This window comes from Chiloscyllium punctatum, chromosome 15 (genome assembly GCF_047496795.1).
Source record: "Chiloscyllium punctatum isolate Juve2018m chromosome 15, sChiPun1.3, whole genome shotgun sequence".
Lineage (NCBI taxonomy): Eukaryota > Metazoa > Chordata > Chondrichthyes > Orectolobiformes > Hemiscylliidae > Chiloscyllium > Chiloscyllium punctatum.
Window position 1 is genome coordinate 16,939,804 of NC_092753.1, and position 15,225 is coordinate 16,955,028.

The 15,225-nt window shown below is 43.7% G+C and overlaps 1 protein-coding gene across 1 annotated transcript in view; it reads left to right on the forward strand.

The window, feature by feature from the left end:
- sms (spermine synthase) overlaps positions 1-15,225 on the forward strand; it is a 68,455-nt gene that overhangs the window by 13,584 nt on the left and 39,646 nt on the right. Inside the window, exons 3-6 of the mRNA XM_072584727.1 lie at positions 3,587-3,651; positions 5,334-5,509; positions 9,370-9,524; positions 11,744-11,833. Coding sequence (XP_072440828.1) covers positions 3,587-3,651; positions 5,334-5,509; positions 9,370-9,524; positions 11,744-11,833 — 486 coding nt within the window. The remainder of the gene's footprint in view (positions 1-3,586; positions 3,652-5,333; positions 5,510-9,369; positions 9,525-11,743; positions 11,834-15,225) is intronic.

Consider the following 15,225-nt stretch of genomic DNA (forward strand, 5'->3'; position numbering starts at 1 on the left):
AGAGGGCACCCTTTTGGGAGTTTTCTATAGGCCTCTGAATAGTTCCAGAGATGTAGAGGATAGGATAGCAAAGATGATCTCAATCGGCGTGGGAGTGACAGGGTAGTTGTTATGAGGGACTTTCACTTTGCAAATATCAACGGGGAATATTATAGTTTGAGTACTTTAGATGGGTCAGTTTTTGTGCATTGCGTGCAGGACTGTTTCCTGACACAGTATGTAGACAGGCCAACAAGGGGCTAGACCACATTAGATTTGATACTGGGGAATGAACCCAGCCTGGTGTTAGATTCGGAGGTAGTGATCACAATTTGGTTATGTTTACTTTAGTGATGGAAAGGGAGAGGTATATACTGTAGGCCAAGAGTTATAACTGGGGGAAAGAAGATTATGATGCGATTCGACAAGATTTAGGATGCGTCGGGTGGGGAAGGAAACTGCAGGGGATGGGCACAAATGAAATGTGGAGCTTATTCAAGGAATAGCTACTGTGTCCTTGATACGTATGTAACCGTCAGGCAGGGAGGAAGTGGTAGAGTGAGGGAGCTGTGGTTGTCAGGAGGAAGAAGGCGAGTTATGTTAGGATGAGATGTGAAAACTCAGTTAGGGCACTTGAGAGTTACAAGTTAGCCAGGAAAGATCTAAAGAGAGAGCTAAGAAGAGCCAGGAAGGGGACATGAGAAGTCATTGGATACGATCAAGGAAGACCCTAAAGCTTTCTGTTGGTATATCAGGAATAAAAGAATTGACTAGAATAAGGTTAGGGCCAAGGATAGTGATGGGAAGTTGTGCATGGAGTCCAAGGAGATAGGGGAAGGGCTAAATGCATATTTTTTGTCAGTATTCACACTGGAAAAAGACAATGTGGTCAAGGAGAATACTGAGATGCAGGCAACAGACTAGATGGGATTGAGGTTCACAAGGAGGTGGTGTTAGCAATTCTGGGAAGTGTAAAAAAAATAAGTCCCCTGGACCAGATGGCATTTATCCTAGGATTCTCTGGGAAGCCAGCGAGGAGATTGCAGAGCCTTTGGCTTTGATCTTTATGTCATCATTGTCTACAGGAATAGTGCCAGAACCCGGAGGATAGCAAATGTTGTTCCCCTGTTCAAGGAGGGGAGTAGAGACAACCCTGGTAATTATAGACCAGTGAGACTGACTTCGGTTGTGGGTAAAGTGTTGGAAAAGGTTATAATAGATAGGATTGACAATCATCTAGAGAGGAATAAGTTGATTAGGGACAGTCAACATGGTTTTGTGAAGAGTAGGTTGTACCTCACAAACCTTAGTGAGTTCTTTGAGAAAGTGACAAAACAAGTAGATGAGGGTAAAGCTGTTGATGTGGTGTATATGGATTTCAGTAAGGTGTTTGATAAGGTCCCATGGTAGGCTTATACAGAGATATGGGATTGAGGGTGATTTAGTGGTTTGGATCAGAAATTGGCTAGCTGAAAGACGACCGAGGGTGGTGATTGATGGGAAATATTCATCCTGGTGTTCAGTTACTAGCGGGGTACTGCAACAATCTGTTTTGGGGCCACTGCTGTTTGTCATTTTTATAAATATCCTGGATGAGGGTGTCGAAGGGTGGGTCAGTAAATTTGTGGGTGACAATAATGTCGATGGAACTGTGGATAGTGCTGAAAGATGTTGCAGGTTACAGAGGGACATGGATAAGCTGCAGAGCTGGGCTGAGTGGGGGCAAATGGAGTTTAATGTGGAAAAGTGTGATTCACTTTGGAATGAGTGACAGGAATGCAGAGTACTGGGTGAATGATAAGATTTTTAGTAGTGTTGTTGAACAGAGGGATCTCTGTGTCCTTGTTCATAGATCACTGGAAGTTGCCACCCAGGTTGATAGGGTTGTTAAGAAGGCATACAGTGTGTTCGCTTTTATTGGTAGAGGGATTGAGTTTCAGAACCATGAGGTCATGCTGCAGCTGTACAAAACTCTGATGTGGCTGCACTTGGAGCATTGAGTACAGTTCTGGTCACTGCATTATAGGGAGGATGTGGAAGCTTTGAAAAGGGTTCAGAGAAGATGTTGCCTGGTATTGAGGGAAGGTCTTACATGGAAAGGTTGAGGGATTTGAGGATGTTTTTGTTAGAAAGGAGGTTGAGAGGTGACTTAATTGAGACATAGCAGATAATCAGAGGGTTAGATAGGGTGAGAGAGAGCCTTTTTTCTGCTCCTCAGATGCTGCCTGACCTCCTGTACTTTTCCGGTCCACGCTTTTCGACTCTGGTCTTCAGCATCTGCAGGCCTCACTTCTTCATTTTCCCAAGTGCCTGATGAGTACAGAACAAGGGTTCCACCTGAAACATTGACTTCTCCCCCTCCTGATGCTGCCTGGCTTGCTGGGTTCTTCCAGCCTCTTGCTGGTCTACCTTGGATTCCAGTTTTTCACCTCAACTGCGTCCAGGACAATCCTGCTGCTTGATTGGCTCCCACCCACCACTTTCAGCATTCGCTCTCTCCACCATCACGCAGTAGCGGCAGTGCGTACCACCTCCCAAGATGCACTCATCAAGGCTCCTCTGACGGTACTTTCTAAGTCCATGATCTCCCCCATCTAGTAGACAATGGCAGCAGGTGATTGGAACACCACCGGCTGCAAATTCCCCTCCAGAATATACTTTCCTGCATTATATTATGAGCAAAATCTTGTAACTCCCTTCTGAACAGCACTGTGGATATACCTGCACCCTCCCCAATCCCTCCATCTCAGACCGTAGTGGTTCAAGACATGAGCTCACTATTGCCACCTCCAGGACCCATAGAGATGGGTAATAAATGTTGGCTTTGCCAGCAGTGCCCGTAAATCTTTTGGACAAACCGAAAAAGCTTTATACTGCATGAAAGCGAAATTGCTAATATTGTTGTTGCACTTATGCTTGAGGTACATCTGATGTACCTCACGCCTCTCTCTCTCTCTCTTCCCCCCGCCCCCGTCATACACTGGCTCTCACCTTGGAGGATTTTGGGTAATCCAAGATGGAGGCCAGGAGAAAGTTGTGGCTGTAAGAGCTACTGTCTTTTTTTTTGAAGTATTTCAGATGTTGGAGCTGATTTTCTGAGGAGCCGTCATTACTGTTTTATAAGCTGTTGTATTGTTTTGGAACTTTGGGGATTAAAAGATCAGAGCAACGGTGCTTTAAAAAGGAGGAAGAGAGGCAAAGGCAGAGACCACCTAGTCAGTGAGAGAGAGGGAGGAAGAAACCTACACTGCTCTCTGACACAACAGTGAATCGAAACAGCTACTGCCTTTGCTGTTTGAGTTCAAGTATTTACCTAAGGGGCAACTATTTCATGCAAAGGATGGTGTGCGTATGGAATGAGCTGCCAGAGGATGTGGTGGGGGCTGGTAAAATTACAACATTTAAGAAGCATCTGGGCGGTTATATGAATAGGAAGGGTTTAGAGGGATATGGGACAAGTGCTGGTAAATGTGATTAGAAGAATTTGGGATATGTGGTCGGCATGGACGTGTTGGACTGAAGGGTCTGTTTCTGTGCTGTGCATGTCTATGGCTCTATGGTTGCTGTAACATTTCTTGAATGTTGAATATATGCATTTGTATTTCAGCTCTGCAACAGACTTGAAGAGAAAATGAAAGACGTTTTGCGGGGGAATATTAAAAGGCTAAAAAGGTAAGAAATTTGAACGGTTGAACCTTTCAACAAGACGTGGATTGGAGGTTTTAAAGTTTATTTATAAACCAACCTCTTAAGGGTGCACAGTGAAGCTTGCTGAATTATTTACTTGTTGCACATCACTGTGCCAACTAATTGTTTGATAATGCAGAACTGCAACTGCATGCCTCCTTTTAACAATGTTTAAGCTTTTTACCTTGCACTCACCAGCTCTAGGACATGTCTAATTTTGGACATGGTGTTCTGAGGCTTGGAGGCTCGGAGGCATGGACTGTTTGAGCATGGCTGGCATGCCACTTTCTGTGAATGATTAACAGGCTGTGTTGTTAGATATCTGCTAGAGTTGGAATGTATGGCTTGCTTACCTGGCATCTCGTTCAGTGTGATTCTACTGTTGGACAACTTTTATTAAACGATCTGGGTTATGCAACGAAAAAGACTGGAAATCAATTTAAGATTATCATTCAGGCTGTGAGTGTGATGTATGAGCGTGTGCTCGATGCTACATAAATGTTCATGCCCTATTTTAAGGAAGCAAAAGGAATTTTTGTGCACTGGATTTTTTTTTTCCATTGCGGGTACATTTTTATTCCTTGGAAGTCTCATTTTGTTTTGACTTTGCTTCTATCCAATCTTCACATTTTCAACATTTAAATCTGTTTGTCACAGCTAGTTTTTCTCTTCTGACTTTAGTGACAGACCTTTCTGGTGCAATTTAACTTTATGCTGTGTTACCACCTACAAGAAACCATTACCAATTTTAGGCTAACTGGTTCCAGGGTGTCTCTCCCTCCTTGTTCAAGTGAATGTCTTTCATTGGAACTCATCCAGTTCTCTGTCGCAACCTCCAAATTCTTACAATGTCTGATTGAGCTCATTTCTTCACACTTTCCCGCCACCTTTGAGTGTTGAAGCGTCTGGTGAAGTGGCTTTTCCACTGCCTTTTTATTGAAAGCTTTGCTGAACACCCTCTGTACCTGCCTACTCTGTCTCTTTTGAAAACATGGACTCAAGTTGTAATTTTCTTGGCATTTCCCCTCTCAAGTGGCTTTTCTTGGATATCTCTAGTCGGTCCAGACCTGAAGCATTCTTTTTAAGTCTGGTTTGAAAATGCATTGCACAATAATTTTAGTTCATAACAGCCGTTTTGGCATTTTGTATCAATTTTGCTTCCTCTCCGTTATGCGGTTAACTTCCTGTTACTCCAACAACCAGAACAATCTGGTTTCCAGATTTACTTGTCATGCATTATGCCCATGTCCTAATCTGTTTCCCAGTGTTTGTCATATAATACAAAGAAATGGTGGAAAGCTTAATCGATTTTGCCTGGGGCTTGGAGAGCCAGATGGTGCTATGGGTGATTTGTTATTATACATGCCATAACAAGTTTACTGAATCTTGTAACAGTCTCTATCTGTGGGGCTGTGTATCGAAAGCTGTGTTTGCTCAGGCAGTGAGGGGTAAAAGATCACTTGACTCCATTCATAGAACAGCTGGAAGTTTTTTTTTGGTTAAAGTTCCGCTCTCAGCCTACACTGCAAAGAATTAATTCCAACTGGCAATTCATCACACTTGCACTAAGTCGCACTTAGATGCAGAGTGCTTTGTGGCATTCTAATTGAGGGAACAAGGAGGACAAGATAAATGCAAGTTAATTCACACCTGTGCTGCTTCCCTAGGTTACCCGCCATTGTACGAGGAGGGGCCATCGATAGGTACTGGCCAACTGCTGATGGCAGGTTGGTGGAATATGACATTGATGATGTTGTTTATGATGAGGATTCTGCATATCAGAACATCAAGATTCTCCACTCAAAGCAGTTTGGAAATATTCTTATCCTGAATGGCGATATTAGTAAGTTTTGGTTTTATTTCTCTTCGTTCAGGCAATGTAGGCATGGCTGGTATTTGATGCTCATCCCTAGTTGCATTTGAGAAGGTGGTGGTGACTTGTGTCGAAGAATTGCTGCAGTCAATTTGGTGTAGTTTTACCCGATAGTAATATGGAAATGGGAAAACAAAATTGTCTTTGGGCACTGTTTACACTTCTCATCCCAGTGAACAGAAGGAGTTATTTTGATTTGTATTTGTACACTTCATGGTTTTTGCACTTAATTTATTTGATACTGATGTATCTTTGAGTCATAGAGATGTACAGCATAGAAACAGACCCTTCGGTCCAACCCGTCCATGCCGACCAGATATCCCAACCCAATCTAGTCCCACCTGCCAGCACCCAGCCCATATTCCTCCAAACCCTTCCTATTCATATACCCATCCAAATGCCTCTTAAATGTTGCAATTGTACCAGCCTCCACCACATCCTCTGGCAGTTCATTCCATACACGTACCACTCCCTGTGTGAAAAAGTTGCCCCTTAGGTCTCTTTTATATTTTTCCCCTCTCACTCTAAACCTATGCCCTCTAGTTATGGACTTCCAACCCCAGGGAAAAGACTTTGCCTATTTACCCTATCCATGCCCCTCATAATTTTGTAAACCTCTATAAGGTCACCCCTCAGCCTCCGACGCTCCATGGAAAACAGCCCCAGCCTGTTCAGCTTTTCCCTGTAGCTCAGATCCTCCAAGCCTGGCAACATTCTTGTAAGTCTTTTCTGAACCCTTTCAAGTTTCACAACATCTTTCCAACAGGAAGGAGACCAGAACTGCACGCAGTATTCCAACAGTGGCCTAACCAATGTCCTGTACAGCCGCAACATGACCTCCCAACTTCTATACTCAATACTCTGACCAATAAAGGAAAGCATACCAAACGCCGCCTTCACTATCCTATCTACCTGCGACTCCACTTTCAAGGAACTGTGAACCTGCACTCCAAGGTCTCTTTGTTCAGCAACACTCCCTCGGACCTTATGATTAAGTGTATAAGTCCTGCTAAGATTTGCTTTCCCAAAATGCAGCACCTCACAGTTAATGACAGTTTCATTGCATCATATAATTTCTACAGTGTGGCAGCAGGCCATTTGGCCCATCAAGTACACACTGATGAGCATCCCACCCAGACCTACCCCCCTATCCCTATCCCTGTAATCCTGTATTTCCCACTGGTAACTCACCTAGCCTGCACATCCCTGAATATTATGGGCAATTTAGAATGGCCAATCCAACTAATCTGTCCATCTTTGGATTGTGGGAGTCAGAGCACCCAGAGGAAATCTATGCAGATATGGGGAGAATGTACAACATCTTTCCGATAGGAAGGAGACCAGAATTGCACGCAGTATTCCAGCAGTGGCCTGAGGCTGGAATTGAACTCTGGTCCATGGCGCTGTCAGGCCACATTAAGCCAATGTGCTGCTAGTTTGCCTCTCATTAGGCAGAAGAGAAACCCTGCTTGGGTTCTGCCTCACGGTTTATTAACCAGTGATGGCATCAACTGATGCTGAAGAAACGCGAACATATTGAGTAAGCGTAAGACATAGGAGTGGAAGTAAGGCCATTCAGCCCATCGAGTCCACTCCGCCATTCAGTCACGGCTGATGAGCGTGTCAACGCCACTTACCCGTATTCTCCCCATTGCCCTTAAATTCTTGATCTTGCAAAGAATGATCAATCTAAGATGGAAATGAAACCAAAACTGCTGAAAAGATGCAGCCCATTTGAAGGATTGTGAAGAGAGTAAAGTGGTTTCATGTTGGGTCTTTTTAGAATTGCCATGGTCTATAGTTTTGCTTGGAGCCTTTTCACTCTGGGATATCTCTGTAGGAATCAGCACCTTTCTAGGAGAATCTGGGGCTTGGGTTTTTAAAAATGTATTCATTGGGGATACAAGGATTGCCCAGGAAGGTCTGCGTTTATTGCCCATCCCTGCTTCCCCTTGATTTAAATGGGTTATTCAGTCATTTCAGAGGGTAACCAAATTACTGTGGGCCTGTAGTCATCCAGGCTTGATTACTAAAGGACACCAGATTTCCTTCCTGACAGGACAAAATTGATTCCAATATGTGTTTTTAAAACAACAATTGGCTATGATTTTATGGTCACTGTTACTGAGAATAACTTCCAACACAAGATCCTTTCATTCATTGAATTTAAATCCCACCAGCTACTGTGGTTAGATTTCAAACCATGTTCTATAGAACACTGAGCTGGGCCTCTAAATTACTATGCCACTTAACCCCCTTGTTAAAGGCTTGATTCAATGATAACACCAAACTGGGTTGAATTCAGGTCTGAGTTAGAGTTGTGAGGGCTGGTAGTTGGTAGGGCATGACAGGATAACATGTAGATTTCCTTCTGTCGGGGTTAATCGATGGCCTTAATCTCTGTCTCTCTTGTAAATTTACATAGCTATGTACAACTGGAAAACTTCCACAGTATTAGAAACAAAATGCTGGGAACCTTTAGTGGGTCAGGCAATAACTGATGGGGTCAAGAATTCAGGTTCAGAGTCTGAACAGATCAGAGTCACGAGAGATTTACAGCACAGAAACAGATCCTTTGGTCCAACTGACCAGATATCCTGTCCAAATCTAGTCCCACCTGCCAGCACCCAGCCCATATCCCTCCAAACCCTTCCTATTCATATACCCATCCAGATGCCTTTCAAATGTTGTAATTGTACCAGCCTCCACCACTTCCTCTGGCAGCTCACTCCATATACACACCACCCTTTTAGTTGCCCCTTTTACATCTTCCCCTCTGGCTTTAAAACTCTGCTGTCTAGTTTTGGATTCCCCACCCCAGGGGAAAAGAGCTTGCGTGTTTACACTATCCATAAACCCCAAAGATTTTATAAACCTTTACAAGGTCACCCCTCAGCCTCCAATGCTCCAGAGAAAGCAGCCCCAGCCTAGTCAGCCTCTCTCTATAACTCAAATCCTTCAACCCCGGCAACATCCTTTTGAATCTTTTCTGAACCCTTACAAGTTTCACAACATGGTTCCTGTAGGAAGGAGACCAGAATTTGTATGCTATACTCCAAAAGATGGCCGAACCAATGTCCTGTACAGCCACAACATGACCTCCCAACTCCTGTACTCCGTACTCTGGCCAATAAAGGAAAGCACACCAAACGCTGCCTTCAGTAGACCAGTTCTTGAGACAGCAGTGAAAGTGCTGAGTGTGGCTGCTCCTTTCATGTCGAAGGAGGTGCCTCCAGCGGGGTAATACTCCCATACTATAATAGTTGTGGATATGTTTGCCAACATGGGAAGTTGATTTGGAGACGTTTCCTCCCCTGCCTTGGTGACATCCTCAGTGCTTTGGAGCCTCCTGTGAACTGAACTCTCTTTTAGTTTTGTTGCGAGAAGAACTGTAGCTCACGTGCCGGTTGCCATAGTTGTGGGTATGTTCATCGAGCTAGGAGGTTGATTTACCGAATCATATGAATTCCTGAAGAGACAATACAGCAGTGCTTAAGCTCCAAAGCACTGAGGATGTCACCTAGAAAGGGGACAAAACATCTATAAATCAACTTCCCAGTTCGGCAAACATATCCTAACTACAGCAACTGGCACCTGAACTGCAAACCTTGGAGTCCCATACTACCTTGCTGAAGTGTTAACCTGGGTTACGTGCTCAAGTCTCTGCCAGGGGGCTTTGAACCCCCATGGCCTTCTGAGTTCAGAGCTGCAAGCAACCGCCCAAGACCCAAGGCTGACACTTGGAATTGTTGTAACAGCTGCTGTTGCGTTTCAGGCATTATTGAGAATATTTCGCAGGAGCTGTATCTTTGTGCATCTGTCTCTTCCAGACTTAGGGGAAAGTGACCTTCCATACACACAAGCAATCATGGGTGATGGAGTAGAGGACTATAAAGGGAAAGAAATTCTTATCCTTGGAGGAGGAGATGGTGGGATCCTTTATGAGCTGGTCAAGTTAAAACCAAAGATGGTCACCATGGTGGAAATATCCTTTTTAGTGTAACTGTTGCCTGAAATGGTTTGGGTAATGTTAAAGAACTAAGCTAACGCTGGTCACGGTTGGGTAGGAAGGTTTTGGTGGGGGTTTCTTTTTTTGAGCAAAAGTGACTGAGGGGCGATTTGATGAGCGAAGTACAAGATTATGATGGGCTCAGATAAGGCAGACAAAGCAAAGCTGTTCCTGTCTTGCAGCACAATGCCAACCTCCTTGCCTTTAGAACCTGGAGGCCTGGGTTCAAGTCTGACCTGCTCCAGAGGTGGTTCGTAACATCTTTGAGCAGGTAGGTGTTTTAAAAAGGTTTTCCTGTTAGTTGACCATACAAAGACTATGGGACACACAGATGTAAGGTCATGGATAAGGGCAACAAGGGATGTGTGAGTTGGTGTTTATTTTTTTTTGCAGTGAGCGCTTGGAACACTTAACCTATGAAGCAGGTGATAGGAGGGACAACCCAATGTTTCAAAGGAATTTGGATAGCCCCTCGAAGAAAATTAAGGTGCAGTGCTTTGGGGTGTAAGCATGGGAGTCCAAGTCAATGGATTACTTTGTAGAGAGTGTACAGTTAATGGACTGCATGGCCAACTGTTCAGTAAATGACTATCCAACATTTGTTCAGTGATGGGAAGCCAAGCTTAGCAGTGGGCAGTTGATTGTCGCTGGGAAGATGCTCCCACTTAAATTCAAAAGATCCTAGATCTCTGCTTTTCCTACTGCATAATGATTGGTTTGGACTTGAGTGTTGAGAGCATGATTAAAGCATTGGTTTGATGTAACAGAATCGTGCAGATAGTGGGAAGAACGTGTCAACTGCAGGAAACTGTCAATGGACTGCGAAGGTGGGCAGTGGAGTTCAATCCAGAAAAGTGTGTGGCAAGCTTGAGGTGAAGTCTCCGTAGTCCCAGGCTGTGCTCTCAATAGAGAGAGACATCAACTGCTGGTGGTTTAACCAGAGGGTCACCCCACTTCAGGCGAGGTGAGAGGTTGAGAAGGCAGGACCTTCGTCTTGACCTAAGGCAGTGTGGGAATTGAATCCAGTCTGTTGGTGTCAGTCTGCATCACAAATCAGCCATTCGGCCAACTAAGCTAACCGACTTCATGTGATGTCTGAGGTGATTTGGGAAATGCAAGCAAGATGAGCTAGTACACTGAAGGTTGGAGGACCTTGATGTGCATATCTACAAATCCTGGAAGATAGGGAAGGTGGGTAAAGTGATTACAATAACATGTGCAAAACTTGCCTTCCTTAACTGAGGTACAAGAGAGGGGATCAGGGAGGTTATGTGTGAAATGTATCAAACTGGCTTGAAACCGCAGCTTGTGTACTATTCAGCTCTGGTGTATTAGAGAGGATATGATAGCACTGGAGGGGACACTAGGGAATTCTCAACATGGTACTAGGAATGTAGAGCCTTAACCGTATGAAAGAGTTTCAGGAGCTGGAGTGTTTTGAAACAGTCAAGATTGAGATGTGTAACTGAGAGACACTAAGAAGGACCTATCTCCATTTACATTATTACCATTAACGGAGGTGGGGGGGGGGTGTCACGAATTTAAATCAGGTAGTGACAGGATTTGCAAGAGACTATAAGGTATTTTGATCCTGAGAGTGCTTAGAGATCCAAATTTATAACCTGAAAGATTAAATTTTTTAAAAACAAACAATTCTTTGATTGCAACGTATCAAATGTATATCCTCAGGCCTGAGGACGAATGTCTTGTCTTTATCCAGCGTGGACATAATGGGCTGACTAGCTGCTTGTCCTGTAAATACAATGAGCCGTACCTTATTGGATGGTGGAACAGGCTCGGAGGTTGAAATGAGATGCTCCTGTTCTTGTGTTTTTAAATTTGTTTTAAGTGCTAAATTCTTTGTGCCAAAGCTTCAGGCATTGAACTCATCGTCCAACTAATTTCTCCATGAACCAGCTGTGCTGGCCAGTAACAGATGTGATTGAACATGTTAACAGTTGAGGTCTTATTGCAGTCCGAGGTCCGAGGCCCGAGTACAATGAATTGGAAGGTAATAGCTAGGCGTTTACCCAGTTGGGGTTTGGATGTTCTCCTGAAATGTCAATGGCATGTCTCCCTCCAAATTGTAATGGTGTGCTTTTCAATCCAGGTTTATTCAGCCAGATTTAACAGTTTTTCTTCTTTGTCAGTTTGTTGTCATACTCGTTGGAGTTGTTCCTTAACCAGATTTGCACATTGACCAGATGGTGATTGATGCATGTTGTAAACACATGCGCAAAACGTGCGGAGATGTCCTGGACAATCTGAAAGGAGACTGCTATCAGGTAGGTCAACTGCCACTCTTCTCTTCCCTTGGATATATAACTAATACCTTTTGAAAAGTGTAGGGTGCCTGCTTAGATAGATCGTCACTGCTGAATACTTGCAAAGTGCCCCAAGGTCCCTTGACCAGATCTACCTTACCTGTACCATTAATTATCACTGCATTTCTTTTTACCTAAAACTCCTCAGTCTGTAAGTGGTCACAAACAGACTCGCTGAGCCGTCGCTCAACTCTAGAACTGCTTGTTATACTTGCACTCAAGCCTTGTGTGCCATCTCATCAGCTAAGCTTTGGTAACATGCATTCCAATCTGGTCACCTTTGACCCTGATTTGGAGTCACGTGTTCGTCTCTTTGCCACTCTATCACATCCAGAAGTTAGTTATGTATTGGTATGTACTACGTGCTCTGCTCAACTCGTTAATCTTCCTGTTGTACAAGCTGCTTCGTGGAGATAAACAGTCTATTCCTTCAGCAAAAGTCTCTCTTCTTGCAGGCAGTATCCTGCATTTGGTTTGAGTGATGCTGTCATTGCTAAAGCTCTTGCTTTTCTGGACTGGGTTTTAGTATCTTGTTCTATTCACATTCTTGTCTCCAATGCAATCATGGTCCTGTTCCTCCCTATCTTATCATTGCATTGCAATTAATGCTGAATATCCCTTTAATCTCTTTCATCTCTGCTTGTCAAGTATATGACACCCACAGTAAATTGTGCTGAAAATTTCTAGTTCCTCAGCATGTCACCCACATGGTATTTGGGTATGGCTGTCTATAACCGCAGACACTTTTATTTTAAGGAGGAGCTGTTTGTGAGAGAATTGCTTACTCCCCCTACTACCAGTTTGACTTTATAGACCTCTTGTGTGTTCCTTTTGCTACTACACCAGCCGTATGGAGTAATTTCCCCCAGAAAAGTGTACAGTACAGATTTCTATCATGACGTGCACTGTTGTATGGTTTGTCAGTTGTAACTAATCTCCCAGAGCTCTTGATTCTAGGAAGAGGAAAAATACTAGGGAAATTGGAAGCCTGAAATTGACAAATGCTCTGGAGCTGATTTGTCTACACCCCAGACTTGGAAAAGACCTGGCTACAGGAATAGTGGATGCATTGGGTTTGATCTTGCAGTTTCCTGCATTGTCTGCTTGCTTCCACAAACCAGAAGGAGCAAATATGATTTCACTGTTGACAAAAGGAGGGAAAGAGTAAACACCAGCGCAGTCAGCCTAATGCCAGCCATCAGAAAAATACTAGAATTTGTTAGTGGAGAAATGGTTCCAGCAGGGAGAAAGAGGATTGTTTAACCAACAGATTTTGTGAAGAGAGACTTATGTTGCAAATGTGGGGAGTGAGGAATCGCTGGCTGTTACATATCTGAATTCTCAAAATATTTATAAAGTTGCCATGCAAGAGGTTATTGCATAAGATTATAGTTCATGGGGTTGGGGAAATATCTTGGCATAGTTTGAGGATTGGTTAGCAAACAGGACAATGAATCTAAATGAATGGCTTATTTTCACAACAGCAGGCTAATGTAACTGATGGAGAACCTCGTGAGCCGAAACAATTTTCAATCCATGTCATTTACTGAGGTCAGGAAAGCTAACAAAATGTCCATGTTTGCTTCTGAACGAAAACCAAGGTGGAAAGCAAGTTGTGACGAGGACATAAAGTGGCTGCGTTGTGATGTAAGCAGGTCACATGTAAAGCAAGGTGATGACAGATGGAGTATGATGTGCAAGAGGTTTCAAAGTTTCCTCCTTGTTTTGGCAGCATTCCAACCAGGGTTTTTAAACTGTTGTTTGTTGCTCCTCCTACTGGGAGATTTGCTGACAGTCAAGGCACAAGAGTTTGTCTTGCCCATTTTGTCATCTGCAACTGCTCTGTAACATCTACCATCCAAGTATATCGAGGTGGACTCCTCTGTCCTCTGAGATTTCTGGAGCTTTTCAAATCTGATCAAACAGCCTAACATTTTACTTCCAGTGTGTCCCTTTTTAGAGTGACATGATCTTTTGCAATTTTAACTCCCACTTTCTTTATCTTGTGAGCATGTATCTTAGCATCCACATTTAAAAGGCAAGTATTTCTAATGCCAATTTCATTGTTTAGTGTTTTGAAACATTCAGGAAAACTGGTTGAATGTAGCATTTTATGTAATTTAAACCGTGAGAAGCCAATAAATGTTGGTATTCAAGGGGCTCTGGTGTGTAGAAAATTGTTAAAACAGGTACAGCAAGCAATTAGGAAGGTAAATGATATGTTGGACTTACAACAAAGGATTGAATGCAGCAATCCTACAGCGATCTGGTGAGACTGTATATGTAGAGTGCTGTGTAACTTTGGTATCATCTCCTCAGGAAGAATACATTTGCTTTGGAGCATGTACAACAAAGATTTATACAAAAACGTATTGATGTGTAAAGGGAGCCTAATTAGAATAAGTCTCTTTTCTAAAATTTGAGATGAATGAGGTAATCTCTTCTGGATTGGAAAGGTACGTGGTGCAAAGACAGAGAAATGTTAGGAGTGACCTTATAAAGGTTTACAAAATCATGAAGGGCGTGGATAGGATAAATAGACAAAGTCTCTTCACTGGGGTGGGGGAGTGCAGAACTAGAGGGCATAGGTTTAGGATGAGAGGGGAAAGATATAAAAGAGACCTGAGGGGCAACTTTTTCACGCAGAGGGTGGTACGTGTATGAAATGAGCTGCCAGAGGAAGTGGTGGAGGCTGGTACAATTGCAACATTTAAAAGGCATTGGGATGGGTATATGAATAGGAAGGGTTTGGAGGGATATGGGCCGGGTGCTGGCAGGGGGGACTAGATTGAGTTTGGATATCTGGTCGGTATGGACGGGTTGGACCGAAGGGTCTGCACATGTCTGTGACTCCGCAGATCTGTGGAGAGAAATCAGAGTTAACGTTTTGGGTTGAGTGACCCTTCTTCAGAACTGATGGTAGGTAGGAAAGTGGGAAGATACAAGGAGGGGGTAAGGATTAAACGATAGGTGAGGATAGAACTCCGAAAGACAAACAGTCAGACAGACAAAGGAATTAGCCCACTCAGAGAATGAATGAATAGCTATTAGTGGGTAATGATGAGTGGTGTGTAATACCAGACCTTGTTATGACATGGTATGCTGGGAGGGGCTTGGGGATAAGGAAATGCAAGAAGGTGCCTTCTACCCTAAAATTGTTGAACTCAAAATATTGAGTCCAGAAGGCTGTAGTGTTCCCAAGTGGAAAATGAGGTGTTCTCCCAGCATGCAGCAGGCCTGAGACAGATGTTGGCCAGGGAGCCAGGTGGGGTGTTGAAGTGACAGGCAACTGGAAGCCTCAGGGCTTTTTTTCTTTTGCAGACAGCAGGTCGTGGTTACCCAGTTGACGCTTT